Consider the following 12,676-nt stretch of genomic DNA (forward strand, 5'->3'; position numbering starts at 1 on the left):
TTGAAAAGACATATCAAAGCATGTAATGAGCGATGGCAATCCCAACACCACAATGCAGTCAACATAACGTAAATGACTAAGTTGTAGAGGGGACAGTTTTCCTATCAATGATGCCACTCATGACATTTTTGTAAAATCTGATAGGCAAGTTTGCGGTAACACTAACTGTAGGAGAAGTCATCTGTTTTGCAGCATTTGAATATGTTGGCTTGTCAAATGGCACAGGCTTCCGGTTGAACCTAATTATTTGCGCCGTGATGAAATGAGATGGGATTTTCTGTCTTGTTACTCGTTACGTTACATGGTTTTTTGTTTGTCACATGAGTGCCATAGGTATTGCCACAAGTATTATCTGTTTCAGCCTTTTATCACTAAGAAATCTCTGCAGTACAGCTTATTTTATGAAATGCAGCCAAAAGGCAGATTAGTTATCTGTCCCTTTGTGTCAGTGGATTCGACACTGATATCCGAGTTTTGTTTTTCACTTACTTCCCTGTGCAGAAACTTGATATTTTATTTACGCGTACAAACTGTACGCGTAAATGAAGCGGCTGGGCTAAAGCCAAAAGGACGCTCAGTTGTGGATGTGTCGGGAAGCGACCGGAAAGTCCGATGTTGCAAGGAGATATATCACATAGCAACATGGAATGTAAGATCTATGACGCAAGGTAAACTGGATACCGTCAAGCGAGAAATGGACAGATTGAACATTGATATCTTGGGTATCAGCGAGCTCAAGTGGACCGGAATGGGAGAATTTAACTCCGGCGACCATTATGTCTTTTATTGTGGGCACGAATCCAAGAGAAGGAATGGGGTCGCTCTCATAGTAAACAGAAGAATGGGCAAAGCAGTGCTAGGATACAACCCCAAAAACGACCGAATGATTTCACTTCGGATCCAAGGTCACCCTTTCAACATAACAGTTATCCAAGTCTATGCACCGACCACTGCTGCTGAAGAAGCTGACGTTGAGAGATTTTATGCGGACCTACAATGCCTTTTAGACCGCACCCCATCATCAGACGTCGTTTTTCTCATAGGAGACTGGAATGCTAAGGTCGGCAGTGAAGAAATATCCGGAATTACAGGCAAGTTCGGTCTTGGTGAGCCAAATGAAGCTGGGCAGAGGCTAGTAGAGTTCTGTCAAGAAAACAACCTGACCATAGCGAATACTCATTTTCAACAGCACAAGAGGCGCCTGTACACATGGATTTCACCAAACGGTCTGTACAGGAATCAGATCGATTATATTATTTGCCGGCAGAGATGGAGAAGCGCTATACAAGCAGTAAAAACAAGGCCTGGGGCCGATTGTGGCACCGATCATCAGCTTCTTGTTGCCAAAATTAAGCTTCGATTGAGGAAAACGCAGAAAACTAGAAGGCCTTTCAGGTATGATCTGGATCAGATTCCATTAGAATATGCTGTGGAAGTGAGGAATCGATTTCAAGAATTAGATCTCGAAGACAAAGAGCCCGAAGAGATGTGGACTGATGTTCGTGATATAATACAAGAAGTTGCTACTAAGGTAGTTCCAAAGCAAAAGAAATGCAAAAAAGCAAACTGGTTATCTGAAGAGGCTTTGCAAATAGCTGAGGAAAGGAGGATGGCAAAAGGTATGGGGGAAAGAGAAAGATACAAGGTTCTCAATGCGGATTTTCAGAAAATAGCAAGGAGAGATAAGAATGCCTTCCTGAACATACAGTGTCAAGCAGTTGAGGACAACAGCCAATTAAGGAACACAAGAGCTCTGTATAAGACAATCAAAGATATCAAAGGAAGCTTCTGTGCTAAGCTGGGCGTGATAAAGGACAAACGAGGCAAGGACCTCACTGAAGCCTCAGACATAAAGAAGAGGTGGCAGGAATACACAGAAGAACTGTACAAGAAGGACCCGGATGTGCTAACCTAACATAGGACGGTTGTGATTACTGATCTCGAGCCGGGCATCCTGAAGAGTGAAGTTGAATGGGCCTTAGCCAGCCTTGCTAAGAACAAAGCTAGCGGAATTGATGGTATTCCAGCTGAGTTGCTTCAAAACCTCAACCACGACGCTGTTAACACACTGCATACATTATGTCAAAAGATTTGGACAACCCTGCAGTGGCCACAGGATTGGAGGAGGTCAGTTTACATCCCCATTCCAAAGAAAGGCAGTGCCAAAGATTGTTCCAACTACCGCACGATCGCGCTTATTTCGCATGCTAGCAAGGTGATGTTAAAAATCCTGCAAGGTAGGCTGCAGCAGTATGTGGATCGGGAGCTTCCGGACGTGCAAGCTGGGTTTCGCAAGGGCAGAGGAACTAGAGACCAAATTGCCAACCTTCGCTGGATCATGGAAAAAGCAAGAGAGTTCCAGAAACCCATTTACTTCTGCTTTATTGATTATGCGAAAGCGTTTGACTGCGTAGATCACAGCAGATTGTGGCAAGCTCTCCAAGAGATGGGAGTTCCAATTCACCTCATCTGTCTCCTCAGGAACCTTTATGAAGGGCAAGAGGCCACAGTCAGAACTGGGCATGGCCTTACTGATTGGTTTCCGATTGAGAAAGAAGTGAGGCAAGGCTGCATACTGTCGCCCTGCCTATTTAACCTATATGCAGAGTGCATCATGAGGAAGGCCGGTCTGGACGAGTCTTCAGCTGGAGTGAAGATTGCTGGAAAACGTATCAACAACCTTAGATATGTGGATGATACCACTTTAATGGCAGAAAGTGAAGTGGAACTCAAGAGACTTGTGATGCGCGTACAAGAAGAGAGTGAGAAGTTTGGGCTTAAACTGAACATTAAAAAGACGAAGATCATGGCGTCTTGCCCTATCAAGTCCTGGAGCATCAATGGACAAGAAGTGGAAGCTGTGATAGATTTTCTGTTCTTTGGCGCCAAGATTACCTCGGAAGGAGACTGCAGCCATGAAATTAGGAGACGCCTGCTTCTGGGAAAGAGAGCAATGGTTAGCCTTGACCGCCTAGTAAAGAGCAGAGACATTAGTCTACCAACCAAGATCCGTATAACCCGTGCTATGGTCTTTCCAGTTGTGATGTATGGATGCGAGAGTTGGACTGTGAAAAAGGCTGACCGCCGAAGAATTGACGCTTTTGAATTGTGGTGCTGGCGAAGACTCTTAAGAGTTCCTTGGACTGCCAGAAGATCAAATCAGTCGATATTGTCGACCATAAACCCTGACTGCTCATTGGAGGGTCAAATTCTAAAGTTAAAGCTCAGCTACTTTGGCCATCTGATGAGAAGAGAGGAGTCGCTGGAGAAAGATTTGATGTTGGGAAAGGTTGAGGGTCGCCGGAGAAGGGGTAGGCAGCGAACGCGATGGTTAGATGGCATTCTCGAGGCATTGCAGATGAAGCTATGTGATGTTAAGAAGATAGTGAGAGACCGGAAAGCGTGGCGTGACATGGTCCATAGGGTCACGAAGAGTCGGACACGACTGAACGCCTGAACTGAACTGACACACTGTGAGGAGTCCAGTCACTGCCGGGCTGCTGATGCTGTTGTGTGTTTTTTATGCTGCTTAGGCTATGGCTGTTTGTCCTCTTTTAATTTCCATGCTCCATTTATGTCTCACTACTACCTCATCTTTCTCAACAGACCATGCCGCCTTCCTTCGTTATTCGTAATCAGTCTCCCACTTACCCGTATGCACCACGTGGCTCAAAGGCTGTCAAAAAGCTGGCTTCTCCTAGCAGCTTTGAAGGCTAGTAGTGAAGCTTGCTGTAGTTGTCTTGTGCAGCTAGACGAGAAAAATAAAGTAATCGTATTCATACTTTGGTTGAAAATATAATGCAAAGTGTTTTCTGATACCGATTATATGAAAGAAAAACAACGCATTATGTTCATGTAACTGCAGAGTAGGCATTTGTTTCAGCGACGACAACAGGCATGTATCCCCTTGTCTGCCAAGTGTATGCATCTGAGCATCGTTACAGAGTTTAGTAAAACTATTTATTTGATGTGCTTTAAAAGGACTGCCAAGAGCTGATGAAAGTTTGTTTTTATTACATAGATTTTACAGCGAAGTAGTGGACAAGCCCAAGGGGCACAGGTAGATGCCACAACGGGTGCTGTGCTCTCCGATTCGTTGGTGGAGGCCCTGGCCGTCAACCCTGATGAGGTGATGGGCCAGAACCACAATTGCCTGGATGCTGCTGGAGATGTACTCGCTCAGGGCAGCTCAGTAGAACATGGCGATCCCGATGGCTTTGTGGCGCAGGAAGTCTTGGTGCAGGTGAGACTTGGCAAAAGATCAGATAACATTGAACGTCAAATAACATAACCAACATTGCATGCTTTAGTCACTTAGCAAACTGTTGCAACAAAAGATAAGGCTCTATACTGAGATTATATTCTTGTAAACTTGTAAACAGTAAAATATTTGTGTCTGAGAAAAGGAGGAAGAACTAAGAAAGATGAGGTTGAAATTGCAGTTATAAACTGAAAATATAGTTTATGCTTCATCCAGCAAATGAAAAAAAAAGTATGTACAGTACAGGCAACAAAATTCAAAAATGCTTTATGCAAAATATTTTTTGCAACTTTCTGACCCTATGGACAGCTATCCTCCCTTAATGTGTGCCTTGAGCAATGTTAGGTATTATTGCACTAACCTTTCTTAGTAGAATTATTCATTCATAAATTTCATTCGAGTTGCCTCAGCAGGCATGGTATATTTTTGGCTTTTAATGACATTTTTCTTGGCTGGCCTAAACATTTCATTTTGCAAGGCAATTATCTTATGGAGCATTTAGGAAAGAAGAATTGTTGGTATTGCATATTTTCTTTTAGCATGTCAGCAGCTGCAATGAGCTTGAAAAATAAGAAAATCTGTTGCTTTGAGAGAGATGTATGCTGTGGCATCTTATAATTCTTCTAAGTTAGCCTTGTTCTGCTCATGTGCTTATAGTGTTGAAAAAACTAATAGCAAATTGTAAAACACTAATTACCAAAACATAACTGTTTTATTTTGACGTGGTCAAGCTTACATGAAATGTCCTGGCCAGCCATATTATTATTTGTGGAATAGATTTATTTTGGAATCTGTTTGCATCCTGGGATATGTTTAATAAGTATTAATTGAAGCCCATCTCGCCTTTACAGGAATTTTGGAAATATTTCGAAGTAAGGCCAGCTCGGCATAAGAGCATTTTTTAGAGTGTGTTGTCCTTCTCTTTTTGGAGTGCAGCAGTTCTGTCTTTTGTGTGGTAGTTTATGAGTTCAGTTTTCAGTAAATTCACTCATCAAAAGGTCGTCGGCCACAAAATAGCAGTCTTGTACACGTTACAGGAAATAAGAAACTGATTACATTTACTTTATTTCAGATATAACTGATTACAGCGGTCAATTACAGCCCCAGAAAAGTAACTAATAATTGCAGAAGAGTAATAGATTACATTTGTGTTACTTTTCTTTGAACTTTATTGCCATAAAACAAACTCGGTCAAACTGCAAAGACTAGTAGTGCAGCTTGCTTGGACTTTTTTTTACATGCTGCAATTTTCACAGAGAGTTTGTTTTCAAAGTTGTTATCACTGATTTTACTATGTTTCCTCGTGAAGACGACAGCCGCTACACTGAATACTCCTTGTAGTTGTGTAATGCTTCGATGCCAGTTTCTACATCCTCTGTGACCCGCCTCGGTAGCTCAATGGTTAGGGTGCTCGAATACTGAACCCAAGGAAGTAAACAAGCGTGGAGGTGCCGGCTAGTTGGTAATACATTTTGGAATAACAGCGCGAAGGACCAGGACGAAGATAGAAGGACACAAACACAGCGCTGTTTAGAAGGAAGTAATCGATAGAAAGAAGTAGATAGAAGGAAGTAGATCGAATCTTGTCCACAGCGCCTGCTTTCCAGTGGAGGTGAAAAGCAAGGCGGCCATTTACTGTGCGATGTCAGTGCATGTTACAGAATCTAGTAGGTTAAAATTTTCAGAGCCCGTCACTATGGCTTCTCTTGTAGCCAGAGCTGCTTTGGTATGTTAAAACTGACGATGCAAACTGAACCAAACATCCTCTATGAAGCGTCATGCTTTGTTGTTGTCACTGTGAAAATACACTGCAGGTAACGTCACCTCAATGTTTTTTATGCAACATCAGAGGCGGCTTCTCATGCGGAAACATAGCAAGACCAGTTGAACTCTTTAGCCAAAGACTGGTGAAGCTCTTGGTGTTGTCCTTGGTTAGACACCCATTTAGCCTTAAATCGAGGAATCGTAACAAATGCCAGCAGAAGCTACACCAAGAACGCAGATCACGGAGAGTGTAGTATGCCAGGCAGCCAAGCACCCCGTCATGCTGCCAAATTTGACGCAATCACATCGTCACAGACACTTCGCCCCTGTAGCCTTTTCTGCACAAAGATAAATGATAACTGGTAATAAATTAGGAAAAAAATAAATGAATTACCTGAAACGTTATTGTTTGCAAAAATAATCAACTGATTACAGAAATACTCAAATATAGTTACAAATAATTGATTACATGTAATCACTTACATACAATTCTACAAATTAGTAATTCGCTATAATGATGGAACTTCGCTTGAATGAAAAACTCGTGAACCCCTCAGGGCTCTTTTGTAAAGGAACATTCCTCTGCAGTTTACAGTTACTGTAAAAACGTTGCCTAAAATGTAGCTGATTATTGTCCACAAATTGTGCTACAAATTGTAGTCACTGTAAGGAGCTTGAGAGCACAGATTATATGGAGCAGCATTACTAGCATATTGTGGTTTAATTCACTGTGTTGCAATCTTTGTTGGTGTCTGTTTCTCTCTGGCGGTAACGGTGATTTTCTCTGCACGTCAGGAAAACTTGCAGCAATTACAGGGGACCTTGTTCGGTGGCCAAAGTGACCAAGTTGACCTTAGTCAGGCAACGCAGGTTTTTTCACAAAATGGCTTCTTCTCCCAAACATTGCCTCAGCTCACACTGCAGGTGAGTGGTCACATCAGTGCATGTACTGTTTGTTGTGTTTAGAAACTTGCAAAAAGTGCAGAAGCACAGTATATAATTCCACAAATATTTGCCAGAGTGCATATCTTAGCAGCCACAACAGGCTTACAATTGCCGTCACCCCCCCCCCCCCCCCCCCTCCACTGACCTCTTTTTCAAAATCTGCCCCTTTTCATTTTTGTAGCTGTAGCTCGCTAGTATTTCACCTGAAATGCAAAGATGTATTTAAAGCACTGCTTCAAGTGTAGCCTAACAGATATATTTCTAGTTTGCAGGGCGAGATATGTAAAGAAATCTCATTTGAAAAATTGTAATGTGATTTTTACATCATATAATCATGATTCCTGATTTATCTCTTTCACTGCCTCAGGGTGACGCTTTAGATGTGGGCACTTTGGCCAACAGTTTTGTGACATCATCACTAGCAGCACCAACTGAGCTTGCACCAGGCACATCTGAAAACGACGAGTTGCTCCCAGTGTCTCATGAAGATGCCAGTCCATCATTAGCACAGGAGTCAACACTGCAGCAGGCTGCTCAGGATGCCCTGAGAGGTGCAGAGGTAGATGCTGGAGATTGTGAAAAACCCTTTGTGTAAGTTGGTTGTCATTGCATACTAGTAGTGACTTTCGAAGCAAAAAGCTTCACTAGGCTAGTCAACACTGGGTCTGGCGTGCGTGTGATCACTTTTAGTCACAGCTGCGCATGCGTGAACTCACCGAGTGACGTCACTAGGACAGGCGTAGGTGGTCGGCGCAGCCACCGCCAAGCGTGTCTCCGCTGGTCGACCTTCGCCGTCGCCGCACACTCGGCACGTGTTTACTGAGTGAGCACCGGCGAGCGCTCTGCTTCCTCGTATGACGCTACTGCGCATACCACACCTTCTCGCCCTCGTTTCGCCCTTCGCCGCGGCGCATCTGATTATGCTGCGAGTTATATATGCTTGTAGAAGAAATGCAGATGCCTCGCTATGAAAGAAGATCCCAAAGTGGTGGTTTGGAAGTTGGCCCAGAGGCAGCGATTATATGAGAAGCGCAAGGCCAAACAAGCTGCCGAAACGCCAGAAGGGTGGGAGGCTTGCCTCGCTTAACGGCGGCAAAGAGATGCCGAACCGGCAACTAGCGAAAATGCTGAACAGTTGCGCAGTAGGAAGGACGAGAGGAATGAAGAGGACAGGATGAAACAAGCGAATAAACAACTCAGCAAAGAGAGGAATGCATCGCTAAATGGCGACGGCAAGAGGCTCGAAGTACAACCATGGCATAACCACAAGCATCACTGAACCTTTTCACTTCGGAAATCAAGGCTTAACTTTAGCTAAGCCATAGCCAATTTTTTGAATGGCGACAAGACAAGATGCAAATGCAGTTTTATGTGCATTGCTGTGCCACGGCTGCTCGATGGAAGCGCACTAGGTGCGGCCTGCTACGTCGTCCAAAACCGGTGGGAGACACCTACTTCGCGTTGCCCCGCCGCGGCGCCACCGTTCGGGGACAGCCGCGCGTGGAGAGCTGCGCCTGGCTGCGCTTTCAGGAAGGTGTCGGCATGGTAGAAGCCTTTTATTTTAAAGATATAAGAACTCCGCTTTGCACATTTTGGCAACACGAATTAGTATATACTGTCATGTCTAGTGTGAACATGTCAGCACTTAGTGCTCTCGGCAAGGATGTATACTGGAGTGTACCCCGAAAAACTTAATGTGACGGTGGTTCAAGGCCACTCGATTGGAGAGCTGGCATTACCGTGATGTTGCATTCGGATCCAGTTGTTCGTCACATTAAAATGTGACCCGGCTGTGAACAATTCAAAGCTGTTCAGCTGCCATGGTAGCCTAATGCATAACCACTTAATTAACTATGTCGCAAATTCCGTGTGTCATTTTTGTACCATTTACTCATTTTATACACAATACAGAATACACAATTTTATACACAGCTTTTATACACAAATTGATGTCAACCTGTTCTAAGCTGACAGCGCTATCCAATAAAAAAATGTCCTACTACTATGAGCAACCTCTGTGAAAATGCGACATGTAACCAACCTTTCTATCTCATTCTGACAAATGTTACGGTGGAAATATGAAGATGTTTATTAGGTTAAATCTAGATGATAACATGTTTATTAGGTTAAATCTAGATGATAACCGGGGACCTTCGACTCAGTTGGAGACATTATACTTTGTACGCCAGAACACTATCCGTCATGGCTTCCCGCATTTTGCATGACCGAACTAAACGCACTTCATAGAGCCGGTCTGCCTCAAGGTGCTACGTATATGCGCCGAAAGTTTTTGTTACTATTTTTATTGACTGCTCCTAAACCCATACAATTTCGCCTGTTTTTAATTTTCAATGAAAGAACGCGCATCGAGTGTTCCTGTTGTGAAACTCATAGCTGCGATCACAAGAATGTTCACGCTTCAGAGCGCAACTGCAGCCAAGATTCAGCGAGCAGCTGAGTATGCTTATTAAATGGCCACACAAAAAAGGAAGAAAATTACCAATCGCAGATAGAAAACCTGTCTTGAGAGAGGTTTATGCTATAGCCTTAAACATCGCTCTACTGTTGAGTTCACATTTCCAGCCCAGCTCGCTATCAGTGGGTGCAGCAACTTAACGATATCTTGCATAGCGCCTCAGCATGGGCACGATCATTGTTTTCATAGATGAGCTGCAGGTATTGTGTACAGCGAGAAAAAATGATGAAATCAAAAGTTTACACAGCTTGCTACTTTGCCGGACCTTTTCAGACTTCATCATCCTGTTAATGGTGGTGCTCGTAAGCTGACAATGCTTGATTACTTCCTTTGCGGGGTACATCAAGCCTCCATTGTCCTTAGTTTTCATTAACTTGTAACTGGTCCAGTTGACTCATCTTTCCTGCAACAGGCTCTTGCACGACTGACATGTCACCTCAAAACCATTACCAAATATCGCATAAATTAAGCAACAACCTGATGGTGGTAAACAAAACTTGGGGTTCTTAAATCTCCTTGCAGAGCCTCGTTGGAGTAGCCGCACTTTGCTACCTGCTTATTCACCGTATCCCGTAATTGCTGCCCCTGTCGCATATCATTAGAATGCATCCTTAAGCCGCCGCATTATATGAAATAGCACCCTACACATAGCTATATAAAGCCCCTCTTTACCGAAGCCATACGAATGTGCTCTATAGGAGTATAGTGTGCCTGACTTGGGAACTAAGGGTCCCACTTTCAATAATTCCCATTTCACCCTTACATCTTATTGACTCTCTCTCGTTTGGCAGCTCCTGCCACATTGAACATGTCATGTGTTCTCATTGCTCCAAAGGTTTCTGGCCATATCACCAACTAAAGTGCCTCTTACCAGAGAGGTATTTTTCCAACTTTCCGCCGACAGAGCGGGCGCCGGATTTTCATTGGAATGGGGCTTTTCACTTTATCGCGTCAGCCCAAACAGTCTCAAGAGTATAAACAAATGTTGTATGCACAGGCTCCTTTGCTTGCAAGGCCACTCAGACTAGCCCGGCAAAATTTAGAACAAAGTGTATGCTTATATAAAAAACCCCTTCGTACCTGTTTCTGATGTGTCCTCACAACATAACCGGCGAGAAAAGCTTCTGGTGCTACCTCATCGTGTTTTTCTGCTTCACAACACATCGTTCAAAATCCTAGTTCACTGGCCAGCTCCATGCTAACTGAATAGGTTAAACAATGTGAAGGGAACACAGGAAAAGAGGACGACACAACTAACGTAGTTGTGCTGTCCTCTTCTCCTGTGTTCCTGTCACGTTGTTTGCACTGTTAACCTATAATTAATCACCAACAAGGCCAATGTGCTGCCCCTTATAGGAAATTCAACGGTAGCTGATAGGGCATTGTGCTTCAGCATCTGGACTTTTTAACCTCAGCGCCACTTTCATTTCAGAGGAAGCGAGTGCATTTCCACTCCTCACTGCTGCCTTTGTCTGAAGCGAGCTCAGCAGATAAAATTAAGAGGGTCTCTTAGATGTCTCTTAAGCGGAGAACGGCGAAAGCCTACCCTTCTCCTATCATTTTCCTCTCATCGTTTGCCACAGTTCGTCATTTCAAGTCGTCGTTTGATATATTGGTCGTTTCCCAGTCATGATGAGTCTGCCTGCGTAGTTATTGTAGCCCCTACCACTGATATCTAAGCAGGTTACTCCTTTAGAATCAGCAGTGGTCATTACATGTCGTAGTTTCACATATTGGTCATTTCGTAGTTATAAGCAGTAATGATGAGTCATGCCTAGCTATTATAGTCATTACCACACATCGCTAAGCACTTTTACTCATTTCTAATCAATTGCGGTCATTACATGTCGCAGTTTGATGTACTGGTCATGACAAATCATTTTAGTCATTATTAACCATTATTAGTCATTAGCATTAGTCATTACCTCTATCAATGTCTATTTATAACTTTTATTGATTACCTATCACCATCAATCATTTTAATTCTTAATCTCCCTCCTTGCACGTCTGCTTTTGCGACTGACACACCAGTGCACAGATGCGACGCACAGATTACAGGCACAGCTTCTGCGCACAGATTTTCGCTCCATGAGCCTAGAACGGCTTTCGCCTTAAAAAACAAACGCATCCCGTCTCAACGCTAACGTGCTTGCACACGCGCACAGAAAAAAGATTGCGTTTACCACGCAGACATGAGGCGAACGCGTCCAGAAAGGAAGCAAACCGCGCGCTCAGAGCCGGCGACCCCGGCGGCGACGTGTCCCCGAACAGTGGCGCCCTCAGCAGAAATAGCGGGCGTAACTGTAAACTCCCCAAGGACGCGCTTGCCCATTGACGGCGGCGCGACTCAGCAGGCCGCACCCAGTGCGCTTCCATCGAGCGGCCGTGGCTGTGCCATAAGCATTAAATTGGCCAAAATTGCACCAGTTTATGCCAGAAAGGCCAGGCAAGTGCGACACCATATTTTTTTCTGGGCCGTATGTCGCAGCTTGTAAGGGTTTGTGCATAGCACTTGCTATTCCATTTACACCTCGCTTTAATTATTTTAAGTATTCGATCTATCTGAATAATCGAAAATGTACCTTAACTTGCGACCGGCCATCGTGGATTCTAGGTGGTATTCACTAGTTGCAGCATTTTACACTTGTCACATTATTTGACAAGGATTGAAGAGAGTGAACGAAAAAAAAGATTCATCGTAATGGTGGGCCTCAGATTAATTGTGACCACCAGGCTTCCTTTAATGTGCACTGACATCACACACTACATGGGTATCTTGAATTTTACTGAATTTTAAATGACTGTACTGAACTTTAAATGACTAAGCTCTTACTAAAGTGGTTAATCAGTCAATAGTCATCCCAGCTTAGTTGTATGAGCAGCATTTTGCTTCAAGTTTTGATAATTTTTTTGGTCATGACTGTATTTCATGTGCATTTTTTCTTTAGTCTACTATCATATATGCACTTTTCATGAAACCAAACCACTCCTATCTTAGTCCTGGATAGGACTGATATATAAGTTTGAGAATGCACTTAATTACAATACTTTACGTGATCCAACCAACAGCCATCAAATTAATTAGGCTTCACTGTGCCTTCCAGGAGATATAATTTGCATTAATTAGGAGCAGTGCTTGAAATTCCTTAGCAGCAGTGCTGGTGTACTTGTGAGCACTTCTAGCTCGATTTTTCTGGTTCTGTTGTGTGAAATGTCTTATCAGCTATTGT

At 43.6% G+C, this 12,676-nt stretch overlaps 1 protein-coding gene across 4 annotated transcripts in view; it reads left to right on the top strand.

Moving 5' to 3' along the window:
- LOC146205421 (uncharacterized) overlaps nucleotides 1–12,676 on the top strand; it is a 124,385-nt gene that overhangs the window by 51,279 nt on the left and 60,430 nt on the right. For all 4 annotated transcript variants that reach the window (XR_014704176.1, XM_084590079.1, XM_084590082.1 and 1 more), the window contains 3 exons: nucleotides 4,022–4,243; nucleotides 6,821–6,949; nucleotides 7,338–7,561. Coding sequence is in view for 3 of the 4 variants with exons in the window: in XM_084590079.1 (XP_084446205.1) it covers nucleotides 4,022–4,243; nucleotides 6,821–6,949; nucleotides 7,338–7,561 (575 nt within the window). In the remaining variant the exon portion in view is untranslated. The remainder of the gene's footprint in view (nucleotides 1–4,021; nucleotides 4,244–6,820; nucleotides 6,950–7,337; nucleotides 7,562–12,676) is intronic.

This window comes from Amblyomma maculatum, chromosome 1, assembly GCF_055883805.1.
Source record: "Amblyomma maculatum isolate TAMU_Amacu chromosome 1, ASM5588380v1, whole genome shotgun sequence".
Taxonomy (NCBI): domain Eukaryota; kingdom Metazoa; phylum Arthropoda; class Arachnida; order Ixodida; family Ixodidae; genus Amblyomma; species Amblyomma maculatum.